General features: G+C 41.0%; 1 protein-coding gene across 2 annotated transcripts in view; it reads right to left on the bottom strand.

Annotated features, from left to right (window-relative positions):
• Positions 1 to 1,263: 1,263 nt before the first annotated feature.
• The window catches only part of LOC118106592 (CD166 antigen homolog), a 39,174-nt gene continuing 19,086 nt past the window's right edge, over positions 1,264 to 21,351 (bottom strand). Inside the window, exons 2-16 of one of the 2 annotated variants that reach the window (XM_035155269.2) lie at positions 14,212 to 14,318; positions 13,763 to 13,979; positions 13,566 to 13,630; positions 13,052 to 13,139; positions 12,187 to 12,360; positions 10,494 to 10,618; positions 10,220 to 10,352; positions 9,779 to 9,891; positions 9,557 to 9,683; positions 8,791 to 8,912; positions 5,971 to 6,103; positions 4,768 to 4,797; positions 4,190 to 4,304; positions 3,054 to 3,189; positions 1,264 to 2,937 (exon numbers count right to left, since the gene is read on the bottom strand). In XM_035155269.2, coding sequence (XP_035011160.1) covers positions 3,087 to 3,189; positions 4,190 to 4,304; positions 4,768 to 4,797; positions 5,971 to 6,103; positions 8,791 to 8,912; positions 9,557 to 9,683; positions 9,779 to 9,891; positions 10,220 to 10,352; positions 10,494 to 10,618; positions 12,187 to 12,360; positions 13,052 to 13,139; positions 13,566 to 13,630; positions 13,763 to 13,979; positions 14,212 to 14,318 — 1,652 coding nt within the window. In that variant the 3' untranslated portion in view covers positions 1,264 to 2,937; positions 3,054 to 3,086. The remainder of the gene's footprint in view (positions 2,938 to 3,053; positions 3,190 to 4,189; positions 4,305 to 4,767; positions 4,798 to 5,970; positions 6,104 to 8,790; positions 8,913 to 9,556; positions 9,684 to 9,778; positions 9,892 to 10,219; positions 10,353 to 10,493; positions 10,619 to 12,186; positions 12,361 to 13,051; positions 13,140 to 13,565; positions 13,631 to 13,762; positions 13,980 to 14,211; positions 14,319 to 21,351) is intronic. The other variant, XM_035155270.2, reaches the window with a different exon arrangement.

The raw sequence follows: 21,351 nt of genomic DNA, 5'->3' as shown, positions 1-21,351 counted from the left end.
TGAAAAGGTAAACGTACTGTACATAGTAGCTTTAAATCGATCACGTGTACCATGTCCTTGTTGGTATTCATGGCTCATGAATGCACCAGTCATCGGGCTATTCAGTGAATATTGTGGTGTTTTTGTCATGTTCTACAAAATGATATAATGTTCAAGCTTCTGCAGAGACACCCCCACCAGGTATAAGATCATAGAGTCCAAACATATTGTCATGGCATCGTCTGGTATTTTAAGTTACAGAAGTACTCAGATCTTTCACTAAAGTGAAAGCAGCAACACATTGCAATAAAAAAAAAGTATCAAAATTAAAAGCAATCATTACGCAGAATCATACCTCTCAGTGAGATATGTGTTATATTATAAGCAGCAATTTAATATCTCACCTGTGTGAGGCAAAGGAAATTATTTACTACTTTAATGTTAAAGAAATTCCTCATTATTTATGTTGGTCATTTATTTTGTGCTTTAGGAATGTATATAGAGCTGTTCCATGAATGTTTTAAGTGTATTTTGCTCTCATATGTCGTGGTATCGAAAGGTATTATAGCAGAAAATGGAAAGTTAAGTACCATTAAATTGTATTTGTATACCGTACTTATTTCATACAGTCCCTCCATGTTCCTGGTCACATCGACAACAGAACCACATCTCTCTCTGTAGCCTAAGTTATTAAATAGTTTCCACATTCTTGTTAAGGAAACAGTTATAGTAAATACAGAGGAATGTGTGGATGGGTGTTTATGTGTTGTTAGATTCTGCCATTGACGTAAACTCAGGTCAGTTCTTACAGGAATTTCGGATCAAATCAGTTTTTTCCCAAGAGATGAAAACATTTCTTTTCATACAGTCCGTTGCTATTATTTCATCATTATTATCAAGTATCAGAATTAATCCAAATATATGAGATCATATTCTGAAAAGCTTAAATTTTCATTTAATATTGAAGCATTTCCATCAAATTCCAAGTTAGATTGTAATAAACCTGCGTAGAGTTTATGTTTTAGAAAGTGAAACGACTTTCTTTGTCCTTCAGAATTGCAAATGTTTTTCAGCTATTTGCTATTCCTATTATGTTCTCAAAAATACTTAATTCTTTTGAATAATATTCATAGTTTTGCAAAATTACTGAACAAGTGATCACAGTGAATCTGCAGCATCGTTCCACATGTTCTTTCTCTGCGTGTACACAAGTGGAAAAACATTCTGCTGCTTTACATTTCAAAAGAGGAAAAGTGAAAGAACATAGTGACCATTCAGTGGACGTAACTTTTCCAAATGTACATTTTATTTTAAACAAAAGTACAAAAAACAAACATCAGATATTTACAATACTTGCATGGCAACGTTCACTTTCTTTGGTCATTCTTCCAATTTGATGGTTTTACACAAGGTAGGCAACAAACAGCAGCGTCGAGGTCGGAGATCATAACATGCTGAATCTGAATCTATTATTAAACCGGACACTGGGCCACCTTCTTGTAGAGTCTGCAAGCAATTCATCAACGGTTCCAATCCAAGATGTGAGCTATGTGACAAATACTGAATTTGCCTACCAGGATATTCAATTTAGTTCAATATAAATAGCAAAAAGATAATTAAAAGCACATACTTCACGATTATATCCTGGCCTCGGTACATTTTCCGATTAAGTAAATGCTGTTTAAAGACCAAAAAACATGTGACAAGTACAGCTGCGTGTATTCCATCGTATTCTACACAAATTTGAACATGAAAACATGAACCCTAGTGCACGTCACAAACTGAAGCAACGACAGGTAGATTTTCAAAAGAAGGCAAACATACCATAACGGCCACTTTGAGACGAACATCCTGTCCACTCTGTGTCCTCGAATTACAAAATGATGCCATAGCTAAATAATGAACAGGCACACTTTCAACACTGAAGGAGCACAAATTAAGAATTAATTTACAACCTTGATGGATAAAACTAAAATATCCGGTCATGACTACAGGCTCGAGGACGTTCTCTTGAGAAAACGTGAAAACAACATAACAAAAAGAATCCGTGCAGCGGAACTAAAGCCAGTGGGATGAATTAAGCTCTTACATTCTCTCAATAATCTACCTGCTTGTGTAAATACAGTGGATATGTTGAATGAACGATAGATTGAGAAACAAAAACTAAATGAGACGGGGCATGAATGACGAATTGCGCCATTTTTTCTCTCGTGGTTACTCTTCATGAACGTACACACAATCAAATAACAAGAAAATCATGTAACACCAAAGAACTCACATCACCTACTTCCTGCATGTAAATCAGATTACCATCTATTACTAATGCCGAGTATAAGAATATACCCGTAGCCCTTTCTGGAGTTTCATCTCAAATTTCGTGACCTTATTAACGCCTGGGTGGAAATGAATGAACAGATTTATTTGAAGGCAGACGCCGTTTGACTTCCATGACGTAAAATAAAGAAGCGGTGGCGATGACGTCCCCTCGGCCCCCTGCTGTGTCTCCGAGGGCCAATAGAGTAAAAGGGGGAGTAAAGCCGGCCTACACGTCCTCGACAGCAAAAGGCAACTGGTCTAGAAGTCATTTTACTTGCATCGACTAATAAAACCAAAAAAAGATTTGAATTTTCTCAGTTTCCCAAAGGTTCCTTTCTAACAAACATGAATCCTAATAGTAGACGAGTTTACACATGTATCAGTAGTGCAGACGAGTTATGTATAATCACATACAGTTTCCATTCATTTCTTTTTTCTTTTGTTTTTTTTTGTTTTTTTAAGGGGAATGGAGGGGTGAGAGGTCAAGGGGGCTCTGAGGGGTGGGGGTGTTTGGATATGCTGTTGAGTGAAATTCTCCCTGAAACCAAATCCAAACCATCTTCATCCCAATGTACAGGTGTGTTTTTCTTTTCTTTTTTTTCTTCCAAAGACAGAGGTGAAGAGAAATGTGCCACGTTGTCACTGGGAAAGAGAAGAAGACATTTCAAATAAATTTCAATTTCATTAGAGCTATAATTACTTTTCATCAGTTTTTTTATTATTTATCTAAGCTGATGATGGAGAAGTTTTTTTTCTACCTTTCACATTCCCACAGGATGTTTGCTCTTTCTTTACACCTCAGCTTTTTGGCTGTTCTCCTCCACTTTCTCCTCCAGCTTTTTCTCCTCCTCAGAGGAACCGTCCTCCTTCTCGCCGGTCTTCCAGCTGCCCTGCCTGTTTACAAGAAAACACGACAGGATGACAATGCTTCCTATTACACTCATCTGGACATTGTGCGCTGACAACACAACATCACTTGTATTGCTGCTGTGTACTTATATAAGCGAGTGAGAGTCTGTGTTCATGATCAATCAAGAGCCAATTCCCTTGATTTGGAAAATGTAAGGTTGATTAGCAAGTGGGCTCTAAAATCATCCTGGCAGCACCTTCTAACGCTCAGTAAGCAACACGTTAGTGTTTAATCCAAACAAAACACAGAGTGTAAAAATGTTTTACTGTTCATTTTCATTTAAATGTTATAGATTCTCAGTACAGTACAAACCTATTATGACATGAAACACACCAGACAGGTATTGGAGTATAGTAGTATTGCTATCTTTGCATGTACTGAAACTAACATGTATAGTCTGCTGTGTACTTGATGGGTACTTTCTGATGACTGGGTATAGACCATGTATCTAACTTAAACCAACTATGTGTATGTGTTTATTTCATTAACATATCATAACTGGATTGGGAGCAATAGGTCAGTTATATATCATCAGTCTCGATGGCTTCATGCTGTGTGCTTGACTATACTTTCATTTATACTCCTTATATGTACATGCAGCTTTTAGCTATCGTCAAAATACACAATATAACATTTATCACAACATTCTAACTATGTATTTATGTAAATTAGTCAAAAAATACAGCTTGATTTGTTCAACACCTCTAAACAAAACTAACAAGATATTAAATGTAGTATGAACCTTTTCTGTATAATTCTTATTGATTAGTGGAAACAACTGGGAAATTAGCAATGTTGCCTCATTTTTTATGAAAACATTGGAGCTTGCGAATATAACGAAGGGAATCTAACGTGACTAGGATAAAAAGATTGGCATTGGGCCATATTACAAACGTGTATTTGTGAATACATGAATTTGATAAAGATAAGCGTCATTATTAAGAGAATTAACATTTGCATTGAGGTTCAATGTTGACGTCTTACTTGGATTTCTTCATGTACACCAAGTATGCCAGGCCAATAACGAGGGTGGCGACGAGGAGACCGACTACGACTCCAACCACCAACTTGGTTTGGTCGCTGTCCTCCGACTGATCTGCTACAAAGACAAAACAGAAACATCAGACATGACTCTGCATGAAACTCCAGCCTGGGTTCATGTGAAGTCCCCCAAAAAAAGAAGCCATTTTGTGCCATAAATGCGCTGATGAATGGAAACATCTGCATGGTACATGGTCATGACTCACTGAGTTAAATGTTAATGACAGGTATTCTTAGGTTATGACTCATTGCATCAGCCAGTGGGATTACGGACAATGCTGGCAATTTGTCAGGATGCTGGTAAGTCCATTCCTCTTCCTCCTCCTTCATCATTCAAGTGTTTTATTAACAGGAGCACACTGTCCAAACATTGGGTTTCAAGTACCACAGTCCAAGGCGATGTTGAAGGTAAATATTTGCTATAGAGCCTCCGTTCAGTGGACATTTGATTCCCCGGGGTCTTTAGCCGCCGCTCCCTCCTCCCACCGTTTCTTACAAGCAAGAAGACATCTACGACTTACCTTGTTTATCCATTCTCACCTCCACAAATACTGAAATCAGATATAAAGTAAAATTAACGTCCAACCAAAAGAAAACAAAAACAGGCTTGATGTCTGGAAGAAAATTACTACTCTCTTCTATTCTACGTTTGCATGCAAGTACTTCAAAGAGGGAACAGATTAAATCCAGCATCCTAACACAAACACAAACACAAACACAAACACAAACACAAACCCACACCACCCACACCCACACACACACACACACGCACACACACACACACACACACACACACACACACACACACACACACACACACACACACACACACACACACTGAGCGAGGAGTGTCCCAAACACCCCGGAATGAGTAAGCAAGAAAAGGGAGGATGATGAAAACAACAGAGTGTACTAAGTGCTAGGTGCATGCATCCGATACATTTTGACAGTGACATAGTGATGATGAGTGACGACGTTCACAGTGACTGAGGAGGCAAACCACCAACAATATATACAAATCCAAAATCTGTTTAAATCCTGAAATGAGAGATGTTCCAGTACGGATACCAGCGTTAGATACTGCAATTTTTTAAAACAGCAGATGCACTGTACTGCCACTCCCATACACGACATCAGCTGTTATTTTTTGGGATGTACAGCTATCAGATCGGTACTTGGTATAGGGCGATGCAGTATCAGAATTGGTATCAGGAGGGAAAAAAATGGTATCGGATCATCCATCCATTATCTATACCAAGGGTTGCTGGAGCAAAACCCAGGTGACATTGGGGTACACCCTGGACCGGTATCGGAACATCACTACTTCTAATTTACCCATCATGTATCTGATAGTTTTTCTTATCATCTTTTATAATTGATCCTTGCAATAAATAACAAAAAAAGAAATTCTCTATCTGTCTTGACCTGTCTGTCGATCAGGTCGAGATCATCGAAGGACAGCAAGATTTCTCGATTAAATACGAGAATTAATTTTAAGTCTACAAAAAACTAAAAGTACACAGATAAAAAGAAAAGAAAAATCTTAAATTAGGTGGGTTAGTACATACCTGCTAAATCGTTGGAGTTTTTATAAAAACAGCTCAATATTATAATCGACATGCAGACAGAAAATTTATGAGAGAAGTAGGAAAACATGTACGAAGGCAGAGTGCAGCTTTAGGAGGAATTTAAAGCGGAGGGTGACGAGAGGAGCAAACACTTACGGGATGACACATTTATAGACCTGGTATCCGCGCCAAACTCATTGATCACTGTACAAGACACAGTTAGATTTGCAGAGGGCACAACTGTGATCTTGTGTGTAATCTTTCCGTTGACGAATTGACTCTCCTCGGGCTGCACAGAGAGAGACAAATAAAATAAACACAAGTGTTAGCTCTCACACATCCAGCATGGGGGAGTTTAAGGATCATTTACGGCACTAGGAGGCGATGTTGTTCCGATGAATGACTCGGGCTCTCCTTGACAAAGACTCAGCGTGTGTGCCTCTGGGTTATAGACACTTGAGTCTCAGAGGAGAACCCCAGACACAAAGACAAACTGCCAACACCCTTTTCGCATCCTCTACATATACAACAAGAGGAAGTGGCAATTTTGTAAATAACCATTACTGAGCCTGTAATCAAGTCGTACATTATTCTCTCAGCGAGCAGGGTTCTGAGGATACAAAGGTAGGAGGGAAAAAAATCTACTTTGACTGGGATGTTAGAAATGAGCTTTCTCCAAAACGCATTGTCCGAGTGACAGAGTTCAGTGCTTCAGTGTTCATTGATTAATTATTACACAGGGTTCAGCTGTAATTTTAAGGTTAGACACTGAAAGGGCTGAAAAGAATTACAACGGTCCCACATGCCCTCAAGTTCATTTTCATCCCGTTGGTATAATTCACAGCGTGTCACTGAGTGGCTCGGCTATCAGTGCACACACAGGTGCACCACCGCTGCAATAGTCCATTTAAAAAAAAAAAAACAGACAATTTTTTGTCTCTCATGACAGTCTGGTGAAAAATGCTGAGTCTGAACCTCAGCCGGAATTAAGAAACTTACTCCGGGCAAAACCACCGAGAAAAGTCTGGAGGAGATAAGTTAGAAAATGTGTGATAGCTGGGGAAAATACTAACAGTGCAAACCACCGTGCCCATGACAGGGAGCATTCAGTCACTCTGCAATACAGGGCAAACCTTGAATTGTTTTATTTTTTTGCTTCCTCACAAACTCCAGGGGGAGCAGGCTCGAGCAGGCTGCCTCTGTGTAGTCACACCACATCTCTGCTGATGTTATTCATAGGTTTGTTGAGAGGAAAACAATACCATTACATTTAAACAAGTATATGATCATCTCGGTGGTTTGTCTTCCTTGTTAATGGAACTGTTTATGGCGTCCTCACACTCAATAAGTGAATTTTAAGACGTTGTTTGATGAAGCAGACGCCTAAATAGCTCACAATAAAACAACAAAGTGGATTCCAATGTTCCAAATGAAGCAAAAATTGGGTTTTCTATTCACCTGCCGCAGAGATATCCAAAACAATATGTTCTGTCTACTTCAGATGCTGTTGCTACTATAGGGCTGAGTGATACAGCCCAAAATTATATGTGGGTAAAAATGTTCATACCTGATATTGATTATCACGATAAATGTAACATTATCACTTCTATTAAGTTTAAAGATTGATGTTTGCTGAATGAAGGATGTGGTATAAACTCTTCTTTCTGAGCTGAGAAGGACAACACACATTCTTCTACGACAACCAGCATTGAATAATCAGATAATGAATGACACAAAAAAGTGTGTTTCTAGCTGGACCTGAAGAGAAGCCACTTATTAAAGCTGGCATCTTCTTTTTAAATCAATAAATCATTACATTCAACTGTTAACAAGCACATCAGGGGAAACTCTGTCCCCTTTAGCTGCGATTTAAGAAAATAAATCTGCTTGTCATAGCTGTTGCAACCGTCTGAGATGAGAGTGATGATAAATTCTGTGGTTCAGTTGTTCTGCTGCGTCGAACTTCACATTCTGGTGCATTTTCCAGGTCTTGCAGAGGCTGGTTCAAATTAAGTGCAGGCGTCTACAACCACGACAACCTTCTGAAGCAGCTCTGCCGTTTCTGCTGTAGTGGGTTGTCAACGAGTGAAAAGATACAGATTTCAGCTTTAAAGTTTGAACCCTTGAGATCTTGATTCGATAAAAAACCTGTTTTCGATCTGATCCATAGTAGATACTTTGTAAGTAATAGCCCTTCAAGATAAGTACAATAATTAATCCATTCTCTACAAAGTAGTTTGCAGCAACAAGGAGGTTATGTTTTCATTTCTGTTTGTGTGTCTTTTAACTACTCAATTTATCTTCTTGAAACTTGGTAATTATGTTTTTCCATAATTTTCCCCATGAAAGTTACCTTGAATAAAATTGGGTATTTCTCTGTCTTTCAAAATTGTTGGAAACATTTTGGATAAGGTCAGTAAGCAAGTAAACAACATATCCAACATAGGTCAAGTCGAATTCTTACATATTATAACTTTAATTCAGTTTGATTAGGTTCAGGAACAGAGACTGCTGAGACGAGTTTGGTGGGAAATCAAGTTTTGGGGTTAAAATAAACACTTTCACATTTCACACGCTTCTTCCAGGGCTTGTCCCATGTGCCTCATTATTTTGGTCCAGCCGAGCCTAGAACCAGGATGTAAATATCCACATTGGTTATCAAATAGCATCTGCCAGATTTTTATTTTTTATATTTTTATTATTTACATAACAATCAAAGCACTGCTGTATGTGTTACTGTTAATAATCTGTTTCCTCTCAAGGTCTCTTCAAGCCAAAAGAATGTGGAGACTTTTCTGTGCGCTGACGGCAGAAGAGGTTGAATGTACATTAAAAATAAAATCTTCTCGCGGTCGTGATGAATAAATGTATGTGCAGTTATCTAACATTGATGAATACGACCTTCAGACATCCTAACAATTATGTGTGGAAGGACGGGAACAAGGGCTCGTGCTGTAACTGCGTGAGTGTGCATACCGAGGTGCCGTTGATGCTCCAGGACACGGCCGGCTTCGGGGCACCTTCAGCTTCACAAATCAGGACCTTGTGCTGGCCGTCTGCGCTGCGCTGCTTGGAAAACTGTCGGATCACTGGAGCACCTGCAACGGGACGTAACTCTTCAGATACATCTGAATGAGAAAGTGATTTGTCATGGTTGCATTCATGGACACGGCTAAAACCACCGAGACATGTCTTTAATTAAAGAGCTGTCTACCTCCGCCAAGGTGGTTATGTTTTTAGCCTTTTGTTAGTTAGTTGCAAGCTCGTTACAAAAGAAAATAACTGAATGGATTTCCACAAAACCTGGTGGAAGGATGTGGTACAGGTCGGGAAGGAACCCATTCAATTTTGGTGTGGATCTGGATCAGGGGGCAGAATCAGCAAATTTCTTCCACTTTCTTTAACATTGCCAGATAAGACGTTTTTCAATATTTTTACTGATTTCCCAGAGAAAAATTCATAGATCTTGATTAAAAATTGGGTTATCTATGAGCGTGTGAAATTTGGTGTGGCTTCATTGAATTTAAAGGGGCTGTTGGGCCTTGGTGGAGGTATGTGCTCTACGGAGTTCCCTTCTAGATTAGCATATGTCCTTCTTTGCTTTCTTGCTGGGATGAGACGACAGACACCACTGGCTGTAATTTTATATTTGCTGCACAGACATGGGAGAGGCGTCAGTAGTCTCATCTAGCTTGAAGCAACGTGGCGAATAATCCCTGAGTTTCCGAGTTTCAATCCTTACCTTTAACAAGCAGCTCAAAGGAAGCTTTTTGGCTCAGTTGTCCCATCTTCACCTTGCACTCATAGAGGCCTGAGTCAGAGTAGGTCAGCTTGGTAAACTTGGGCTCTTTGTTCAGTTTAACATTATCCTGGATGGAAAGAAAATGATATCAGCACCGTAGATAACAAGCACAAACGTTCCTCCATTGTCTTGAGCTTTGTTGAATCAAAAGCTGCTTTTTACCTTTGTCCAGGACACCATGTATTCTCCGGATGCATCAATCTGGAGCGTTAGATTTAAGGCCTCATCAGCGCTCTGGACGATATTCCCAGAGGGGCTTAAATTGATGTCTAGGTCTAAAAACAGAGAAGAGGCTGGTGAAAAGATGGTTCACAGGCTTGATAAGGGTCAAAACATTCCTGTTGTTAACAGTACAGCCCTGCTCTTGGCTCACAGCCCTGCAGATGCAGCTTATTAGAGGCAGCACGACTGACACAACATTTTTTATCCGAGAAGCACAGGAAGACAGGTAGGCTAGCAGAGAGAGATATTGGGACTTTTCTTTTCTCTATGAAACACTTCCCACTTTCATAGTGAAGATAACAGACAGAAAATCACACTGACATCGCTGCTGCTGGGTGGCATAATTGCAGCGATTTAAAATATTATATTTGAGATTCTTACAGTTGATGATGACTTCCTTAGATGCTTCCAGCGAGGGGTTGTTAACGAGGGAGCATTTGTATTCACCGGTGGTGTCACGTGAGACGTTGGTGATGGTGTAAGTGTCAGCATCTTCCACTTTGACCATTTCTCCCTTCAAAAACAAGCGATCAAACAGTTGGCGATTAGTAAAGGATGCCAAACAGGCAGCATCATTAATCTATATATGCAAAGTTGCAGAGGCATGAGGAGAGTGGATTTCCCTTTGCAATGAGATGTGGATGAGCACATGTACCTTAAGGTGGAAGTTAAAGCTGGTAGGAGCCGGGTTACCATCTGCAATACACTTCAGAGTCACATTGTCTCCTTCTACGAGAGGGTCCTGAGCAATAACCTTGAGGACGATGTTCTCTGTGGTGTCTGAGCAGGAAACAAGAGACAGAAGATGCTTTCAGACATGCACTTAATTCCTGGGCTTGTATGTGAGAACGCAAATGGACAGTTTCCTGCTGGGTTCTTCATATGTGAAAGGCAAACTCAGGAAAATAACATTCTCTGGAGCTCATGTCTGAGTGCAGCTCAGGCCACACTTTTCTTTCCGCGCCAGAGAGAAAACTAACCAAACCGGTATTCTGGTTCTAGTGTCCAAAACCGAACCGTGCCCAATGTTTTTCTGGGCATGGGTAAAAAAAATGTTGTCCAAACCCCTTCAGGGCCCAAAGGTTTTGGGTTGAATATCCACAATCGAGTGTAAATGAGGACGGGCAGGTGTAAAAAGTAGAGCGTGTGGCCCCATCAGCTGACTACAAGAACCACAGAGACCAACTGCACCTCACAGAGAAGCTCTATCTTGGTGTTTCGTGGTTAGTTTTCACCAACTTCCAACTCCAGCTGAGGAAACTGTTGAAACAGACTCATATTCCGAGACACTCGAGCAGACGATCATCTCAAAGCTCAATGTTTCCGCTCTGTCTGAGACAAACTCGTGAGATTTCTCCTAAGAAAAATGATAAGTTCACTTTAAAGGCCACACGGAGCAGGTGACTTCAATACTTAATGCTGCGTTCAGCATGAATTCCACCAGAGTTACAGAATCCACTACTCATTTTTTCAACTGTTCCCATTAAAATGTGTCATTGCTGTTGTCTAACTTGACTTGAATCAAAAGAATAACATGTTATAAAAGACTGAAAAATGACAAGTTCCTGTCTCATGGCGACAGTTTCAGTTTATAGAGATTTTTGTATCTTGTATAAGAAGTTGTGGGTCAGACTGAAAAACCCAGCAAGACACTGTGTGATCTGTGAATACGTTTTCAATCTATTTTTAAAATTGTGTCACTCACTGCATAAAAAATAACATTTGGCCCGTTTTTTACCAAACTGGATGATAATCAGAGAAACACTACGTCCTGCAAGACTGCACAACTTGTCAGGAGGTGGATCTTTACCAAAATACACAAGGTCATAGACAATCTTGAGACACAAGTTTGTGGTTTTTGGTAATTTCTTTCAGTTTCTTGGTAAAAGTTGGATGAGAAGATCGATATCACTTTCCTACCTGTCTGTTAAATATGGAGCTGCGGCAAGAGGCACTAAGCTTTGCATAAAAACTGGAAATTAGGAAACAAGAAACCCGGTTCTGTGCATAAACTCCTCGAATCCATACAAAAAACAAACTTTAAAAGTTACGAGTTCTGGTTTTATTGGGAGTTAGTCCTTTTGCTGACTTCATGTTTTTCCCAAAAAAGTCAAACTAATCCTTAAAGAAATCCTTCAATAGGAGATGTGTGAAACCTCAGCTGGATCTAATGTGCAGTGAAAAGCACCGGCGTCTTTTGAAACATTCTCCTAACAAGTTAAAAATAAAAATCCATTATCAGCTCTTAGTCTCTTGTTTTGAATCAAAGCTTCTCATCACTGCCGCTCATCTGCAAACAGAAAGCGAGTTCAGTCAGTGTGTGTTGTTAATGCAGCTCTGAGACTCACAGGTGATGGTGAAGTTCACCGGAGAGGACACCAGCTCTACACCCATGGCGTTCACAGTGCTGCAGGTGAACACAGCGTCCGTGTCTTCCTTTTCAGCCGAGAACTCCAGTACGGAGGAAGTGGTCGAGAGGCCAGTAACCGGGTCGACCAGCACCGACTCCTGGATGGAAATCCCTGGACAGAAAAGAAACAGTTCTATCTGAGAACACCAACAAGGAAACAATGGTGTAAGGACCAAACCACTGTAGTTACACTTAGGACGATTGCAGCTAAATTCATCAGAGGAATATTTTAAAGTGACTCTCCTCGTCAGGCTACATCCACAAATACTATGTTTTAAAAGACACCACCATTGCTGGTTAACCCTAACCCTAAAACAGAGAACTTTGAAAATGCTTTAGTTTGAAAACTGCAGGGCTGTGTGTTGGTATGGACGGCAAAAATGGAGATGTTCTGAAACGATGATGTCGTCACCTGGTTGGTGGTGAAGGCAAAATGTTGTAAATACTTTAAGCTTAAGTTTTCAGACATGCACTGAATTCCAGACGTTTTCCTGAAATTTCCCAGAGGGGCTGAATGTATGAATCGGTTGCTCCCAACATTTTCTGGGGCTTTTCCTGCCAGTCACATTTTTACTGTTGGGTCCTGACAATCTGCTTCCTGTTTACACCTGCATGCTCATGCCCAGTGTACGTCAATGCTAGGTGTATGGACAGGAATTATTACACAAACACGTTAGTAAGGATGTAGCCTCAGAGTTATAAAAACATTTGTGTATTTGATATGTATCAATGTCAAATTGGACCAAACTTCACAATGGTGTTGTTTTGTGATGCACTGAAGCAACAGGTTGATAGGTACATACCTTTCACATCATCCTCCAGGGGTTTGTTGTTCTTTAACCATTTAATCTGTGCAGCTGGATTGGCATCGTGAGCGACACATTTTGCTAACTGTGGAACAAAGGAAATCACAAATTGAGAAAGGAAATGCAATAACCTGCACAGGAAACTTAAATATTGAGAAAAAATATCATCGCCAATTCACAACTCTCAATAAATGACCACACGTCGGAGCAAATGAGCTTTTCTAGAGCCTTGCTGCTATTTGTCGACGAACGAGTTTTCTGCGCAACAGACCATGAAATGCCCAAAGCATTTCTAAAGCCGCTCAGATCCTCTGGGTATTTTAATTGCAGTGGGTGGGGGGGGATTCTGCTCTTTACTAATTCATGAGCATCACTTCAAAGAACTCATTACTGTAGTAACATGGTCTCTGCTACGCCTCCAGATACCTTAGCTCAAGTGAGGGATTTCCCTTGATGATTTACTGCTTAAAATAATGTATGTATAAGCAATGTTTATCATTAAAAACTCCACCTTGGTAAGTTTGCCAATCTCCAGTTCCTCAGCCTTGTCAGAAATCTCCAGTTCTGCTGGCGTCTCTGAAACACATTCAAAAAACGTGCAAATGAGCAGGATGGCATTGTGAGTGATATGAACGCTGACATGTTGCTCTCGTCAGTCACCATACAAACAGAGGAAGGTATTTCAGGCTTGCATGGGCTTGTACTCACTGTTGATCAACACATTCACAGGGTATTCTGTGATGTCGGCACCAGCCACCACCATGCAGGTGAAGGTCCGCTGGTCGGTCATCTTGGCCTCAGAGAGCAGGAGGCTGCAGTTTGCGGCCATGTTCACACGGTCCTTGTAGTCGTCAGTGGCGATGATTGAAGTGTTCTGGCCTTTCTGCTTGACCAGCAGGTCTCCTGCAAGTCCATCCCCTTTGTCCTGGGAAGCAGAGAAGAGTGCATTTGTTACATGTCTGTCACACGTGGCCTCGGCTTCCTGGTCCAATAAAATAATAGTGTTTTGCCCCCCCCTGGCCAGTGTCATATGGAGGGACAGATGCATGCTCTAATGCACTAGCACATGCACTCAGACTGGGTGCGGTTCAGACATGATAAGTGGGTGTCAGCCAGACTTCACCACTTTGAATCTATTGACCTCTGCTGTGACTCACGTATTTCCATTTGGTGATGAAGACGTCCTCGGCTTTCACGGCTCCATTGTTGCACGGGATTTCGAGTGTTTCCCCGTACTGGCCGATAACAGTGTCCAAACTGCTGACTGCAAAAAGAGCAGAGCAAAGCCACATTTTTCAATTACTTTTTCAGCTCCGACACAGCATGGAAGTTTGTGACTGAAAATTGGAAACAGTTATTATTCTGAATGCTTCAAAGCCCCCCCAGCCCCATCTGCACATATTTGACTGACGTTTATCAGCCCCACTTAGTGCTCGCCTAAAAACACCAAGAGCTGCAGTTTCTATAGAGTTCTGCTAATTTTACAGCTCCCCATTGGTAAAGAAAACAACCTTTCCTGGCCTAAATTTCATTGAAAACATCGCCATGGAGACAAAGTGCTTCTGAGGGGGATGGGGATTGGGGGAGGGTGGCGGCAGAAGTGTCTCAATGGGCTGCTGTGAGGGGTTAGAGCCAGAGGGCGGCTGGGGAGGGAGAGAGCCCGCCACGGTCCGACTGAAAATGAGGTGCTGCTCAGTTCTTTGGTATTCACATTCACATTTCAGACTCTCAGAGTTCAGGCTGAGGTGCACGCACGAGTGGGCGTGTGGAACATCTGACAGCTAAAGTCCAAAGCGGCCATCAGCGGCTCAGCAAAGTGCACGAGGACAAAGAAGTGGTCGGCCGGTTTTCTGTGCGTTGAATTGCCGAACAAAACATTGTTGGTGTATTTACAGAAAAAGTACAACACAATAGAGATGCTGTGATATTCTGTGCGCATTCAGTCCTGAAATTGTCCGAACATATTCATGCACAAAACAGCTGCAAACTATAATGTCATAAAAAGCCTTTTCTGCACCAAAACAAACATTTTACTTTTGCTTTCCTCTTTCTGTCTTCAGACTTTTCAAGGTTTTGCCAGTCATGCAAAGATGGGGCTGTTAATTCATTTGCTTTGTGCGTGATGCTCATTTGAATCCACTTTAAATGAAAGTAAATACTTTTACTATGGTTACCATTGTGTGCACTGGGACAGACTTACAACCGAAGGAGTATTTGCACAGCTCGCAGCCTGCACAGAGATCTGCTTCCTGCTCTGACTGTGTGTAGTTTCCCACATGTTAAAACCTCCTGTCGTCTATTGTCATTTCCACATCAAGACAATTAAACAAGTTCATAAAGTAGTCATGTACTTGTCTTGTGTTTTTACTAAAGACACAAACACATAAAAGACTTTGCCTGGAGTCAACACGGTCTGCTGCCGACTGATCCCGACACTGAAGTTTACACTCTGACGCTTGTCACTCATCTTTACGAGCTGTCGACTCCGAGACAACACAGAGTCTGAACAGTTTAATAAAGTATTATTATACAGGGCAGGCAGCTGTATGTTTTAATACTGCGTTTTTTAAGTTGTCGCTATTACTGACGTGACTTCTTTACCCTGTGGCTGATGCTTTCATTTAAAAGGAATATTTTCGCATTACGGTAAATACACTTATTTCTCTTGCAGAGAATTAGATGAGAATATAAAATATATAAAAACTGGCACCGTCCAAATTTGCCTGCTAGCTCCTCTTGAGGCGCCTAATTAAAACTCTATATCTTGTTTGTCTCTAGTTGTGATTTAATGGCTGGGCCGGAGCCGAGGTAGCTGTTTACCCAGTTTCAATCTTTGTGCTGCAACAACAGATATGAGAGCGATATCGATCTTCTCATCCGACTCTCAGCAAATTAGTGAAAAGACACAATTCTCAATCTCTATCTATGGGACCATTAAAGTAAGTTGGGTTTTAAGTTATTTTAAGCTATCAAAACAGGGTGAAACATCCTGATTGACAGCTGAGATTGACTCGCAATTGGTCGGGCAGATGTATCGACTGGACCTCGATACCGTGGCTCAATCCCCTTATCGCTACTGCTCAGACTCTGGCTTCAAGTGCACAAGATGGCAGCATTTGTATCCTGGTTAATCCAGAACAGTTTGTTCACATCCAAAGATCTTGTCTTGTCTTATAAGATAAGATAAGATATAAAAAATATCTTTTGGAGCATCCATTCTGAGTGTCCTTATTCTTTGAGTCTTTCTTATTTACCAAAAATATATAAGAATTAAAAAAAGGTGGCTGTTGCTGGGTAGACTGAACCAAATACTGTTTAGGTATTTTTAGTACTTAAACAGTTCTCCTAATTCCATGTGACAGCCGTATAAAATGAGCTGGATTGATGGATGCGGAAAAACCTGGAGAATTACAAGCACAGAGGCAGGATTTTGAAAAAATGTGTGAGCCGATCTGTGTTGATGACTATTATTACTGCCTACAGCTCTGTTACATCCGTGACACAGGAGCTGCTTAAGTGAGAATCAAATCAGTGTAACCCTCCCAATAACAACTGTTTGAGAAACACACAGCGCTACCACAGCACTTCACCCACATAGTTACAGTCCCTGCATTTAAATAAGGCTCAGCGACATTTAATCGTGACAGCACGGGACAAAACAAACCTCAGTACATCTCCACTGCTGACAGTTTTAGCAGTTCTTCACCGAACACACGGATGAAAGCTCTGTCACCTGTCAAGTGAAGTGCGATTAAAAGTATTTACTGCATTGATGCCTCCCATTGTCCACGATTTGTCACACCTGAAATCTCTTTATCTGGCAGTGTAAAGTAAATTAAAAGGATTGAAGGCTCAGTGCGTTATTTTCTTTAGTTAAAATGTGAGTATAAACAGTCAACAACTTCATATATTTGCCCATTTCTTCGCTGTATTCATGAAATAGTTTGTTTCGTAAGCATCTGATGACGTAATGTTCACACCAATCCAGTTTGGTCCAGATGTTCAGAATTTTCAGTTTAGTTTGGACCAAAATAACAGGTGTGAAAGAGACACGAACCCTGGTCCCTAACTTTCATATCTGAAAACGCCCTAAGACTCCGAGTGGTGCATTTGATAAACTGTGAATCTGCTTCTGCATTTAACAGTCATGCTAAAATGGGGGCGTAAATCTGCCCGATCCACATGAAATGCTAATGCAGTCTGCTGGTGCAGACACAGTATGCTGATGCAGCCATCCCACACTGCCTTGTTTTGTCTTTCTAATGTAAATCTAATGAAACTGACTCTCATGCTTGAATGGGCCCCAGCTAGACGTTTCTGGTGCACAGACACACAGAGGAAAAAAGGAAAGTGCATGGAGACATTGTGAATCCATTAAGAGGAGGCAGTTAATGAGCTCCCTGAGCAGGACATGGCCACATGGTTTTGCATATGTGTCAAATTTGATAATAAACTCCTACATTTCATTGTAGCAGATATTTCGGTTGCCAGAAATAATCTGTCACCAGCTTGATTGTGTGCTGCACCTGCGCATGTTGCTGCCAGAAAACTCTAATGGTCAAGGAAACATCCGTATTCTATTTTTTTCAGCCTTTCGTTGGCAACCAGGTCCACATGACGTACTTAAACTCCTCAGGAGAGAGAGAGGGAGCTATGCAACCTTGTCTGCTGAAGCCTGCAGTTGTTTAATAACAAGAGTCAGTTATATTCAGGTTACACCGCAAGCACTGCAGTGTCGGAAAGGTTATCGCTCCTCCTGTATAATAGACTCCTTACATTTCAAATTCAAATAGACGTTTTTGAATATTCAAATAAAGCCGGGTTCAGCCCCTCAGAAAACTTTAAAAGAGTCTGTATTAAGGGAAAGGTTTTATCTGCACAGATTACACAGTTACACAATGAGAACTCAGCGCACATGTTGAGTTGGAGAAGACAAAGCTCCTGCTGCTCACCGAGATAAGGTAATCCTTCGTAACTAAAGTAGGTGAACAGTGTGAGTTGGCATTGACAAACGCACGCACGCACACACACACACACACACACACACACACACACACACACACACACACACACACACACACACACACACACACACACACACACAAAGCATATAAAGATGATCTCCTCTAGCAGTTGTCTATGTGATGAAGGGACGGTGAGAAGTGGCCTCAGTTTAACCTGTTGTGTTTAGTTTTGATTTAATAGTTTCTTATTGTTTTGATTCCCACATTGTTGAGTGTGTACTCTGGAAAATGGAATAAATTATAAATAACATATTAATTCTGGTGCGGAAATCACGTTCATCGACACCCATGTGGGCCCTTATCATGTACATGTCCTTTTCAGACATTTTTCAGACGGGGGGGCTGGCAGGAAAAGCTCAGCAAATTGTCGAGAGCAACTGACTCGGACATTTCTGCTCTCACATACAGCCCCTCTAGAAAATTTCAAGAAAATGTCCGCGGTGATTGTCTGAAGCAGCAGAGAATGTCACCCTGTATAACGAGCTGACTGAGGATTTTAGTAAAACTAGTCAAAACTACACAAAGACAAAGTCTAAATAGAAAAAGAATGACCATCAACACCAATTATACATATAATGCAGATGAAAAACCGTTGCACCACATTTGAGACGCCACATAGACGTGTCACTTCTTTATTCTCGACCTCTGACACGTTATTAGTTTTTAAATAATGTGTTTAAGTCATAAAGTATCCGGCTGATGAAACAATATCATTGTGTTTTTAAGCTGTTGAACAGGGGCTCAGCAGATTCACATGTATGCTGCTTCAAATCAGTGAACGAATCCAGTATTTGGCTGCTTTTTTTGTCAATTCTCCTGCATTTATTTTAGAGTCACTATTCTGGACACAAAAAAAAATTTGCTAATACCCTGGCGATGGTAAATAAAGTAATAGACAGGCGAGTGACAGAGACAGGAGGCAGCACCGCAGGAGACACTTTCATGTTCCTGATTAAGGCGCCTCTTTCCCCGAGAAGAGACAGGTGACGACAGCTCAGACATACGCTCACCAGGGAAATCAGCTACCTCCCCACACTATTCTTCTCTATCCCTGTTTGCTCCCTTTACGCCCTCCCATGTGTGTGTGTGTATGTGTGTGTGTGTGTGTGTGTGTGTGTGTGTGTGTGTGTGTGTGTGTGTGTGTGAGCCTTTCAGCTGCAACGTCCAAAAGAAAACGGAGACCCAAACTTATTAAGTGCTGAAAATGAGGATTGTGCAGTGAATGGAGATCCCATGGCACATGTCCACAAAGACCTGATGGCAAATAGCCTCGCTCCGGCGGTAAAGGGAGGGCAGCCAGAACCATTTCAACTAGATCAATAATGCTTGAGGAAAGGCGAGATTCTTTTAGTGATCGCTGCTTGCCTAAGAAGCGAGAAATCAAAGAGAACCTAACCTCCCGTGACATTCTGCTCCTCGTCCTCGTCTTTGCTTTAATAATTAAACATGTGCTGAATTTTGATTTGCCATATCAAGTATCTGAAATGAGAAGAGATCAGTGATTTAATAAGCCCAATCTCTCATTACCCGACGACCAGCAGAACAGAGGGACTGCTGTCACGTGGGGAGGTGTGGGAAGGTTTCAGGATATTTCTCAGACTTGGGTCCACGACGCTTCCTCGTAGCTATTTAGTAACATTCGAGTTCCACAGGCTGCTGTGTTGTCAGCTCTGTCGCTCTCAGTTCATTTGTTAGCCACTATGATGAGCACATGAGTGTATTTAAAATGGAAGTATTCCAGCTCAACTCACTGAGGAGGGATTTTTTTTTTTTGCTATACACAGCATCATCCCCACTCTCTCCATCTGTCTCTCTCGATGGAAGAGGTGCAGTCATGTCACAGATGGATAACTGACAGCACACGTGCACGACATCTCTTTCACGCAGCTTCCCTTTGTGTTGCAGGCTGAACCGCGGAAGCGTCGTTCCAAACCGAAAGTAGCAGACTTTCTTCTTGCCGACTGTAATTGCCTGTCAGAGTCTTTATCGCATGAAACTAAGTGCATCAGCTCGTATTTATTTGCCAGGCTGTCGAGAGCCGGCTACAGAAAATACTAACGTCCATAACTGAGTGACCCTAACTCTGCCGGAAGTACGCACCACAAACTGGGCTGTGTTCTGTTCTGTACATCCCAGTGAAACGGACTGTGCTGGGAGTATTTTTCTTTTGTGTGTAGGCTTCTTACTTCAGCAGCCTGGCTCTTTGGACGACCATGACTTTCTGTCGGTTACATATCATCAAGATATTTTGCTTGTTGCCTAAACAATGGATCCTTAGGACTTGGTTGACTCACTGTTTTTTCTAGTATCGATGAAGTTGACATTAGAATCATGAGCCTTTAGGTTCTTTGCAATGAAATTAGTTACAGACATTTGTCCCCTAATTTAGTTGCTTGTCCTAAATTGGTTATAGTTGCAGCGAACAATTACCATATTGACCCAAGTATAGAACGTTTTTTTAATCTTGAATTTAGCTTTGAAACAGTGGGTGTTTTCTTATCTTCGAGAACTGGACAATTAAGTGTTCATCGGACATTCTTTTCTTATTGCGACAGGACCAGTGGAACAGGGTGTTTTATTAATCCAGCGATGGAGGAAATAAATTCGAGATTAATTTAAACATGTTAAAAACTAAAAACACGTCAAGTCTTCCATTGTTTCAGCTGTAAGAATGAACCATAGACAGAATCAGCAAAAGATGCTGAAAAATGATTCTTGCTGCTGAGAGGAGAGCGTGTTAGTTATGGTGGGTTTGACATACTATCTTCTTTTATTTTCCATTTTTAAGAGAAAACATGCTGAAATGATAATAACGCTCTTCTTATTATAACAGTTTTGTTTCTGAAAGGCCGACAAATAATGACATTTGTTTTTTCTAAAGCATAAGAGGACGTTTTCGGTCTACAATACAAATCTATTTCTCAGATGTGAGTATAAAGTATGAGCCTGTTGAGGCACTATGGTATTGACAAAGGCCACTTTATGTAAAATGAAGTGCGCAGAGAGTGACGTGTAGATTCAGAGTCATTTTCCAAGCCTCGCTTTATGTCACACCATCTGTTTCCAGGCTCAGAAAGTTACCCAACGCCCTAAAGACATTGCCCTGGGTCATTCTGACCTTCAGAGTGGAGTGAGGGTCTTTTAGTGGGAATCAATCTGAAAAGATGGTCCATTTATAAAGAGAAAGACTTGGGACAAAGGTTTCATTTTCTGACGATAGTCCCCACAGGCTCTATCTATGGTCCAGCTGAACTGATCCTGTCTAGTCTTTCT

This window comes from Hippoglossus stenolepis, chromosome 4 (assembly GCF_022539355.2).
Source record: "Hippoglossus stenolepis isolate QCI-W04-F060 chromosome 4, HSTE1.2, whole genome shotgun sequence".
In the NCBI taxonomy this organism is placed as follows: domain Eukaryota; kingdom Metazoa; phylum Chordata; class Actinopteri; order Pleuronectiformes; family Pleuronectidae; genus Hippoglossus; species Hippoglossus stenolepis.
The sequence above is the reverse complement of the archived record's forward strand: the minus strand, read 5'-3'. Positions and strand labels throughout refer to the sequence as shown.